Raw genomic sequence first — 10,198 nt, 5'->3', positions numbered from 1 at the left:
CTGGTGACAGGCCTGGGGGAGTGCAGGCTAGTGTGGACGGGGGCCCAGTGCATGGTCAGACAAACAACACACAGCTGTCCAGAACCTCTGAAGCACCTTTTATCCAGGCCTCACAGAGCCCAGTGCCCCCAAGTACCCCCCCACCCCCAACAGTCCTCAAGGGGCACAGGCATTGCAGCACTCCAGGGCCTGAGACCCTGTATGCTCCCCAGCTCAGCCCTCTTCAGGGCCACAGACCCACTCTCGCCTAGCCATCACCCATTAAGCTGGGGCCTTGGGAGTGAGCTGGCCTCAGACCTTTCTCCATCCCTTACTCCAGGGGCTCCATCAGTCTGGGCTGGCTCAGCACCATGTTAAATAGCTTCCTTGCAATCCCCCTTAAATAAAACCATCCCAGAGCAACCCACCCACCTGGCACCCTGGATATATGATTCCACTGCTTATGCTTTTGAGAGAGTAGGGGGGACCCTCTCCTCCTGCCCTCTGCTCCAGGGAATAGCATCTCCCTGAAAAACCAGGGGAAGAAATTTTCCTCCCCATCCTGGGGCAGAGATGAGGGGAGGCCTGGCACGGAGTGAAAAATCCAGGAATCCCCATCTGTCCCCGTCATCCGTCTCTGCTCCTTGCCCTCTTAGCAGCCTGGGTCAAGTGTGACTTACCCAAGGTCACAGACCCAGGACTCAGAGTCCTGTTCATCTAGGAGGTCGCTCTAGTTTTGATCACCCACACTAGCTCCAGGGCAGGGGACTGACTCCGAGCCTGCCTCTGTTCTCGGCCCCTTGCAGTTCTCTTGGCCAGAAGTGAGCTGGAGAGGTTCCAGCTCGACTCCACTTGGTCCTGGATCCCTGGGCCTTTCTCCCAGCACCCTCCACACCCTGGTATCCCCAGGACTCTCTGGCCCTGGGGAGACTCAGACAGCACCAGGGTATGGGAGCAATGGGGCCGGGGCCCGAGCAAGCCTGTCCCTGGCCCAATCAGCATCTGGGCCCAGGCCAGGCCTCACACCCAGTACTGGCCATTCTTGAGGGCAGGGTTGGCTGTCCGGCAGAACTGCAGCAGCTCAGGGTCAGGCTGGCCCCCTGGTGGGGGCTCCTGGCCAGGCACCGCTGTCAGTGGGATGGCCTGGCCTGGCTCCACCTTGCGGAAGGTCTCGGCGTCACTGGCCAGGCCATTTCGGGGCTTGGCGGTCAGCACCTGGACGTGGTGCTTGCCTGTCTTGTTGCGTTTGCGGAGGTAGCAGAGCAGGGGCACGATCAGCACCAGGAGCAGGAGGACCAGGCAGATGGGGATGATGACGCTGAACATGTTGGCCTCCAGGAAGCCCAGGAAGCCCCTGCTGGCCACGGGGGGCACAGGGCTGGAGGTTGCTGGGCTTGGCCCGCCTGTGGGGTTGCCGCTCTCTGGCTCCCCGGCTTCGGTCCGAGCAGCCTCAGGCAGACTGAGCAGAGCCACTCTGTAGGTCCGGGCTGCATTGAAAGGCTCCGTGGCAAAGTCCAGCGAGGCCACAGCGGGAGGGACACCTCTTGCCCATAGCTCCAGAGTGAGACTGTCGCCCATGGGGCCGGGAGAGCTACCCTCTGGCCTGCCCACCTCCAGCCCCAGCCGGCCATCCTCAAGGTCCTGCTGGGTGAACTGCTCCACAAGCTGGCCGCCCCGCGGCTCTGTCCTGGCCCGGGGCACTCGTACCACGCGGCCGTGCCGGGGTCCCGCCAAGAGCCGGAAACGCGGCACGCTGCCCGTGCGGTTGGCCAGCTCTCCTGCATCTAAGACAGTGGGGTCCAGGCGCAGGGTGGCACCCTGGGGCCACGGCCCACCTGTCCACACGTGCAGCAGAGCCCTCACGGTGACGTTCACCGTGGCGGATGCGTTGGCACCCCTGGCCAGTGCCAGGATGCTGAACTGATCATGAGAGGAGGAGAAGTTGGTGAAGGCAAAGACCACGTCCCCCTGGTCTACCTGGAGCTGGCTGAAGGCTGTGGCAGGCTGCCCGCCCACCAGCAGATGCCCGTAACGGGGCCCCTGGGTGAGGCGGTAGGCTGCGTCTGGCTCTTCCCGATCGGAAACCACTCGGAGCTGCTGCCGGCTCAGGGAGGAGCGCCCTAAAGCTTGGGGCACCTCCAGCGGTGCCCGCAGCTGCACCTCAATGGCTGAGGGAAGGACATCCACCGCCAGGGACACGAGCAGGGGCGGGCTGGCCCCGTCGGACACGCTCAGCTGGAACACGCCCACCACGCTGCTCCCGTTGGCCACGAATGCCAGGCGTCCTGCATCCACGTCAGCCTGCGTGAAGCGGGTCACCGGCCCCGGGCTGGCCCCTGCCAGGCTCAGGAAGCCATTGTGGGGGGCCCGCTGCACCTCATACTCAATCTCCCCGGGAGCGGAGTCTGGGTCCACCACGCTCAGCTGGGCCCGGGAGACAGGGCTACGGGAGCCCTGGGTGAGCCGGAGCGGGACGGAGGCCTGAGGCTGCGGCGGCCGCTCATTCACATCGCGCACCGTGATGGCGAAGGCCTCTGAGGTCTGGGGTCCCGCCACGGAGGCCCCCGCCGGCCCCTGGAGGTGGGCATGGAAGCGGAAGCCATCCTGCTGGGTGCCCCCGCCACCGTGGGCGTACACCAGCTGCCCTGCGGCCAGCTCAGACTGCAAGAAGTGGGGCCGCCCGGCGTGGAGGGGCTCCTCGGACACCAACAGCTGGCCCCGCGTGGGGAACTGCGTGATCTGGAAAAGCACGTCATGCTCCAGGCGCTGGGGCGATGGGACGCTAGCCAGGAGGTTGGCGGCGTCAAGGGCTTCAGTGGTGATCTCGGCCCTCTGGCCTTCGGGGACCCAGAGACCTGGGGATGGGACACAGGCTGTGAAGGTCCTGTCCACCGAAGGGAGAGCTGAGGACCTTCAGACCAGAGTCTTCAAGGCCAGATTGTCCCTCCCCGCTCAGACCAGGCACCCCAGCCCGGATACGCCCCCTGCTGACCCCACCTGCCCATCCTCCCTGTAATGTACCAGGTCCTCAGGGCTGACGTGAGCTGCTGACCTTTGGCCGTGTGCCCCCCACCCCCAAATTTGCCAGCCCATCATGCTGTTCACCTTTGTTCCTCCAGAGGCGGCTGGGGCGCTGGGGACAGGCAGCCTCGAAAGTCACCGTCACGGCAAGGGTGGCGACCATGTCGAGGGCAGGGGGTGAGGACAGCTGGAGCTCCAGGGCATCATGGGCCTCCCAGAAGGGCTCGGAGGGCATCTCGTGCTCATATAGAACGTTCCCAGCATATACCTGCAGGGACACCCCACTGGTTGGATGAGATCCTGCAGGGCCTGGGACCCCCTCCGAGGCTGGCACCGGTACCGGGTACTGGGGTCTCCCTGGCAGATGCCCAGAGCCCAGCCACCCTCGCGGCTCTCCCCAATGTGCCTCGCTCTATGTCTCCTTCATCAGCTCAGGGGGTCGCCATAAAACAGTCACACGACAGTGAAGAGCTAGGCTCTGGATCCGGACGCCTCTGTCAAATCCCAGCTCTGCCACCTCATCTCTCGGAGCCCCTGGGAAGGCAGTACTCTATCTGTGCTTCTCTCCACAGCAGCTTGGTCCTCTTTTGCATGAAATCCCTGTCCCTCTTCCCTACTGAAGCCACCGCTTCTACCAATGCCCATCTTTTCCCCACGGCGTCAGTGTCCCCCCAAACGGATCAGTCCCATCATTAGGTAACTATGCTATCCACCCATCTTAAAGAATAAACTTCTCCTGACTTTACTTTTTACACCAACATATGTTCTTCCTCCTTTTAGGCTCTTTGCAGCAAAAAGCCAGAAGGAATAGTCTATACTCTTCCCCGATGTAGTCTTGAGCACACTCTCCCCAGACTTTGGTTCCTGCTGTTGCCAAGGGGACCATGGCCTCCATGTCATTGAATCCAGAGGCCAGTTCTCAGCAGCACTGGACACAAGTGAGCGCTCCTTCCTCCGGCCCACCCGATGGCTTCCGAGCGGTTCTGCTCCCTCAGTTGACCTCCAGCCTCACTAGCTGCTTCTTCACAGACTCTTCTACTGGGCCCACCCCTCCCCCGCCCGCCCACCCCATGTCTGTGGTTTGGCCTTGACACTCTGCCTACAGGCACTACCCATGCGCTCTCACTGGGTCTCACGTCCTTAGACACCAGCCATGAGATGACCCCTTTATTTGTTTCTCCAACCCCAGGCTTCACTCTCCTGAACTCCAGGCTCATAGCTACCTGCTTCCTTGGCAGCTCCACTGGGATGTCTGAAGGACATCTCAAACTCAGCGTATCCGAGACGACCTCTGACCTGCTCCGCCTCTCCCAGCCTTTCCACTGCGGAGGGCATGTCTCTGTTCGTCCTGTGGCTCAGGTCCCCAGACCCTGAGTCACCCCTGATTCCTCGCTGCCTCTCTTACAGTGTCATCTCTGGCCTGGATCATTGCTGGAGCCTCCTAACTGTGTACTGGCTCTCTCTCTGGCCCCCACACATGCGTGCTAAGTCACTTCAATCGTGTCCAACTCTTTGCAACCTTATGACCCTAGCCTGCCAGGCTCCTCTGTCCACGGGGACTCTCCAGGCAAGGATACTGGAGTGGGTTGCCAGGCCCTCCTCTGGGGGATCTTTCTGACCCAGGGATCGAACCTGCATCTCTTAGGTCTCCTGCATTTGCAGGTGGGTTCTAACACAGAAGTCAGGGTGAGCCTTTAAAAATGTAAGTTGGGTTCTGTCAGTTTTGCTCAGACAGTGCAATGGCTCACCACCCTTTGGCTTCAAAGACCCTGTGTGACCTGTTACCTGCGACCTCACCTCCTCCCTCTCCACTCCAGCCACGCCCGCTATTCTCTAGGGCCAGCTGCCTGTTAAACACCAAGGAATAGTCTCCACTTCCATCAAGAAATCCACTCCCTCCTCTTCTAATCCCAATGTGTCCTCTTGGCTTATCTTTTGTTTTCCCCTTTTAGAAGACACAGGGAACTATTTTCCTTCTCGTGGAAAAACAGGACTTGTGCAATAATGAGAAGGAAGCCGACTGGGGTCACAGTGTGGGAGGATCTAGGCTTCCATCTCACTGTTGCACCGGGGTTGTGGTGAAGTGGGGCACCCTGCCCGGTCAGGAGGGGGAGCAGAGCTGGAGGTGCTCTTCAGAGGCTGGCCGGGAGAGGGGAACAGAAGCTTTTTAAGAAACTGGAAATCAGGTTGCATGTGGGTGAAATACCCCAAAGGTTATATCTTGACCACTAATTTAAAACCATTAAATGCATGCGCAAGCCAAATAAAACACATCTGTGGGCCAGCTGTGGTCCACAAGGACTGCCAGCTGTGACCTCTGGCCCGGGGCTGACCAGTGAGCAGGAAGGAAACAGAGACCCTCAGGAGCTGGAGTCTGGGTACACGAGGTGCTTGTGGGTTGGGGGGCTGTCCAGCTGGGGATGAGGCAAGTCACAGGCGAGGTGGGGAGGGGGCCCTGACCTCTGGGAACCAGCAGCGTCCTTTGCGGAAAGAATCTAGGACTAGCAATCTGAAGGCACAGCCCCGGGATGGCTTCTCACTAGCCACGGGATCTGAATAAAGTCCCTTGACCTCTATAAGCCTCAGTTTCCTTATCTGCAGAATGGAGACACCTGGTCCCTGTCTCCTCTCCACCGCCCCCAGCTCAGAGTCCTGTGCCACCATGGCGCTGTCAGATCCCACCCAGTTCTGCCCTGCCCCCTTCACCAAGGGGAGGGTGTGTCTGCCTCAAGGCCTCCTCCAGCTTCCCTGGGTGGCGCTGTCAGCCTGGCCCCCTGGTGGCCATTCAGTCTAGTCCGCAGGGTTGGGGAGGGGCCTGAAGTCCTCCTCCTGCTCCACCCTCCTCCCTCGGCATCCCAGGGATTCAGGGTGCACAGCTGGCCTGCTGAATATTTAATTGTGGGGAGGGCTGGGAAGCGGGGCCACAGCAGATGCTGGGAGCACAGAGAACTCCAGCCTGGGGGACGGTGATGTGAGAGAACTGAGAACCTCTTCCCACCCTCATTAAAGTTCCTTCCTGCCCTCACATGGAAGACATTCCCCCCACCACCCCCTGCCACCACAGGGAGAGCCTTCAGGGCAAGCCAAGGCTGCCCTGGAATGCTGGGCGCCTAATGCACTTACAGGGACCTAAATTAAAACGATGGCTGCTGGCCCCATTGGCCCAGGTAGCACAGAGCGCTCTGGGACCCCAACAGAAGCAGCCTGGTGGTCTGCCTCTTCCCGTGGCTGAGAGTCCTAGCTTTCACTGGGGGCCTCTGCTCGGGGGCAGTTGTGTCCTGAAGCTGCCCTGAAGCATGGATGGCAGCTTCACCCCCAGCTCGACTTACTCAGCTGCTTGTGTTCACTCGTCTGCTTCAGGACCCACCCTGCTTCTTTCTGGCTCTTCACCTGAGCCCCGGGCTTACATCTCTGCCCACAAGCCAACCAGCTGCCTTCATCCCAAACTCTATCCCCCCCCAAACCAAACACTGTCCCCCACCAGCCACTGGGGTGTCTAGTGTCCCCTTATCCCCTAGGGTCCAAGTGCAGTTCCTCCTGGAAGCCAAGTCTGAGAACCTGATCCCTGCTCTGGGCCCCTGGAGCCCTGGTCTCCTGCATCCTTCTTCCTTTTCCTGGAACACTAAGCCCCATCCCTCCCCCATCCCCCAGCCTGGCAGCTTCTGGAAGGTGGGGCATGCAGGGCCTGGACCATGGCAGGCCCAGGGAAGCTGGAGCTGGTACCCGTGTCCACAAGTGTGTCCAAGGGGACAGTGGGCCTTAGACTGGATGGAGTCTAAGGCTTGAGTGGCTGAAGAGAGTGGCCCTTACCTCTGCCTGAGTGAAGTTCTCCAGGGCCTCCCCAGTGCTGCCCTGCTGGGTGTGGAAGAGCCGGCCAAGCTGAGGGCCCCGCAACACCCGGTAGAGCAGGTGGTGGGGGTCAGTGCCCGCACTGGAACTGGCTCTCAGGCTCTGGCTGCTGAGCGGCTGGACGGACCCTGCGAGAGGCCAAGGGGGACTGTCGGACTCTGACCAGGAGCCAGGGCCAGACCTGCGGCCACAGGGGAGGCAGAAGGGCCCTGGCGTGGCTCACCCACCTGGGCAGACGGTCAGCGTCCGGCTGCCCTCCAGGGAGAGGAGCAGCTGCTTCTGGGCCATCACCCGGAAGAAGTGTCCCGCGGAGCTGTGCTCGCCGTCAGACAGGCTGAAGCGGAAGCCTCCGTCCAGGGCTCCTGGGACAGGAGGGGACTTGAGCCTCGCCGGCCCGCACTGGCACCCAGCCTCGGGGCACCCCCACCCCTCGGCGCCCACCTCTGTGTGAGAACAGCACGAGCCCGCCGTCGAGCTGGGCCTGGGTGAAGCTGTGGGTTTCGATGCCCGGCGCCGTACTCAGCACCACCCGGCCGTTGCTGGGCCGCTCCAGGGTGTAGACCAGGTCCTCGGGTCCAGAGTCGCTGTCTGTGCCCCTAAGGGCCTCCGCTGGGATGGGCACCGTGGCCCCCTCCCACATCTGGGGATACAGGCCTGTAAGGGATATGATCCCACCAAGCCTACCCACTTCATTCCCCCCTGGCCTGGGGGTATCATCAGGGCTCCAACCGCACTGCCATCCGGGGCTTCCCCACACAAAGGGGCCCTCCACCCCATTCACTTTCCCCTGTGGGCCCAAGGTTCCCACGCCCAGGCTCCCTAGGGCTCCCTAGGGCTCCATCTGCCCTAGTCCAGCTTGTTCCTCAAGGCCAGCTCATGTACCCCTACCCCAGGAAGCCCCCAGCTTTCACCCCTCAGAGTCTCCCAACTCTGACCCACAGTGCCGCCTCTGTGGTTCACTGGCAGGGCAGGAGTCTCCCTTTAGACCCTCCATGGTGAATCTGGGCAGGGGCACAGGATGGGAATCAGATCAGGATACTTAGGATTAGGCTCCCCTTCCGGGTGAGGGATGGGGAGGGAGGCTTGGTGAGCTGGAGAGGCTGGTGCCAGGCCGCTGCCTTGCAGCACCTGATGGGGGCCCAGGTGCTCCCAGTGCAATCACGAGGCCCCAGCCAGATGGGTAAAGGCTTCCTGGGTGCAGGTAGCCCCTCCCCATGCTCAGAGGGGAGGGGAGACCCCACAAGCCTCTCTCCTGTCAGCACGACAGGATCCCATTCCGAGGGTCCTATTGGGTCAGCAACTTATGAGCAGTGTTGGAGAGGGGCTTCCTAGAAAACCAAGCACTCTGGGATTCCCTCTCCCAGCCCAAGGCTGACCTCGGCCAGAGGTCTGGAAGGAGGGCCATAATGTATAGACCTGGCCTTAGCACAGGGCTCCCGGTACAAACACAGTGGACAGCACCACCTGGTGGCGAAATGGCACACAGCACCGTCTGACTCTGGTCTGGCAGCCCTCTGCCTGAAACCTACCCTCTGCAGGCCTTCCGGCACCGGGCTGTTCCCCACAGGCACATCCTATACACCAAAGATTCTCATGCCACAGACAGCCCACATCGGCCCTCTTCTGAAACCTTCCATAGCTGCTGCTGAGCCAGAGGCTATACCCTAGAGGTCAGCATTCAGCGCCCTGCCCGTTCACTATCCTGCTGTGTGGCCCTGGTCAAGCCACACTCTTTTCCATCGGTGACTTCCACTGTGACCCTGGAGAAGTCCTGTCACCTGTCTGGGCCTCAGCCTTCACCTCTGCTAGATGGGGACCCCACTACCCTGCAGTAGTGTAAGAGTCAGGGGGTTGGGGGGTCCAGCTGTGGCCTGCACTTGCTGGGGGTGGAAGTGGGGAGCAGTTGGAGTCCACCCCTAAGGGTCTGAAACAGTTTTCTTCAGGAGTCCTGGTGCTGAGCCAGAGCAAAAGCTTCCTGCTGAGGGTGAGTCCAGGGAGCAATGGGAAGCATGTCCATTCACAAGGCTGTCTGCTGCACTTGTAAGTGGCCAATTACAGAGCCTCACACCTGTGTTCTATTTCCAGTGCCGTAGCTCTTCTCTCCTCCCAATAACCTAGGGCGGCATGGGGCAGGATCCCCATTTTACAGAGGAGGAAAGTGAGGCTCACAGCAGGGGAGCTCGGTGCTGGGCCTCTCTGGTGGGGACAGGGACAGCGGGAGGCTGTCCTAGACGCTCTCACCTGCAGGCCTGTGTTTGTGGTGAGGATGGGGGGCTGGTCGTTGACAGGCAGGATGGTGATGGTGAGGACCACGGGGTGGCTCTGGCGGTCCATCTCTGAGGCGTTGGCCACCAGGACAAACCTGTCTGCCAGCGTCTCACTCCCATCATGCACGTAGCGGATCAGCTGCTGTTCCACCTGCGGGCAGGCCCCGGGCCGGAGGTCAGGCCCCGGCAGGCCTGAGTCCCCTCGTGGGTCTCAGGCCCAGTACCCTTCATGCCCTGCCTTTGGCTATGGGAGACTGACTCCTTCAGAGCCTCTGTTTCTGCGGGAGGCAAAGGGGACCGTCATTTCTCCCAGGGTGAAAGAATGATGGAAATGGGGACACTCGTTTCTCTATGCCGGTGAAGGAGGGTGAGATGAGGTGCTCCGTAAATGTGGGCTCCTGCCTCCTCTCCCTGCACACCCCCAGACTTGGCCCCCAGAGCTGGGCAGCACCCTGGGCCTCCCTGACCATACCTCTCTCCAGGAGAAGGCGCTGAGGCTCCCGTCTTGAGGTCCCTCCTCTCTCTGCAGGGCCCCATGCCGGGGCGGCTCCAGCACCTGCAGGTGGAGGGCCAGCAGCGTGGGGAAGTAGGGCCCAGAGATGCGGAGCAGGGGCGGGGCCAGGGTGCGGGCTCCGCCCTCCGGGACACTGAAGTTCTGTGCCTCCAGGGGGATGGCGGACGGCAGCACCTCCAGCTCCAGGCGGACTCCCTCGAGGGGAGCACCCAGGCCTGAGGACACATCCAGGGAGAAGGTGTCGCTCCAGACCTCAGGGCGGGAGTGCAGGTACAGGACCCTGCCCGCATCCACTGCCTCCTGGGAGAAACGGTGCACGGGGTCCAGGCTGGGCGGCTCAGCTGCCACGGCGCCGGGGGACAGCATCACCAGGTAGCCGGCGCTCGGCGGGGTCTTCACTGAGAACACAATGTCCGCTGGTGGCACAGCCTCCTGGGCTGCCTGGTTATCAGAGGGGTCACAGGGGGAGCCTGTTGAGGCCTCTGAGACACACACACACTCTCGCAGAGATTACACAACCACACGGCCTCAGGTTCACTGACACGGACATACAGTCTTACCACACGCC

The 10,198-nt window shown here is 61.6% G+C and overlaps 1 protein-coding gene across 1 annotated transcript in view; it reads right to left on the bottom strand.

Moving 5' to 3' along the window:
* Positions 1-75: 75 nt before the first annotated feature.
* CSPG4 (chondroitin sulfate proteoglycan 4) overlaps positions 76-10,198 on the bottom strand; it is a 35,539-nt gene continuing 25,416 nt past the window's right edge. The window contains exons 4-10 of the mRNA XM_027957164.3: positions 9,589-10,071; positions 9,091-9,267; positions 7,291-7,489; positions 7,077-7,211; positions 6,811-6,977; positions 3,085-3,268; positions 76-2,834 (exon numbers count right to left, since the gene is read on the bottom strand). Coding sequence (XP_027812965.2) covers positions 1,000-2,834; positions 3,085-3,268; positions 6,811-6,977; positions 7,077-7,211; positions 7,291-7,489; positions 9,091-9,267; positions 9,589-10,071 — 3,180 coding nt within the window. The 3' untranslated portion in view covers positions 76-999. The remainder of the gene's footprint in view (positions 2,835-3,084; positions 3,269-6,810; positions 6,978-7,076; positions 7,212-7,290; positions 7,490-9,090; positions 9,268-9,588; positions 10,072-10,198) is intronic.

Source organism: Ovis aries, chromosome 18, assembly GCF_016772045.2.
Source record: "Ovis aries strain OAR_USU_Benz2616 breed Rambouillet chromosome 18, ARS-UI_Ramb_v3.0, whole genome shotgun sequence".
NCBI classification, from domain to species: domain Eukaryota; kingdom Metazoa; phylum Chordata; class Mammalia; order Artiodactyla; family Bovidae; genus Ovis; species Ovis aries.
Note: the sequence above shows the minus strand (reverse complement) of the source record. Positions and strands in the feature narration are given on the sequence as shown.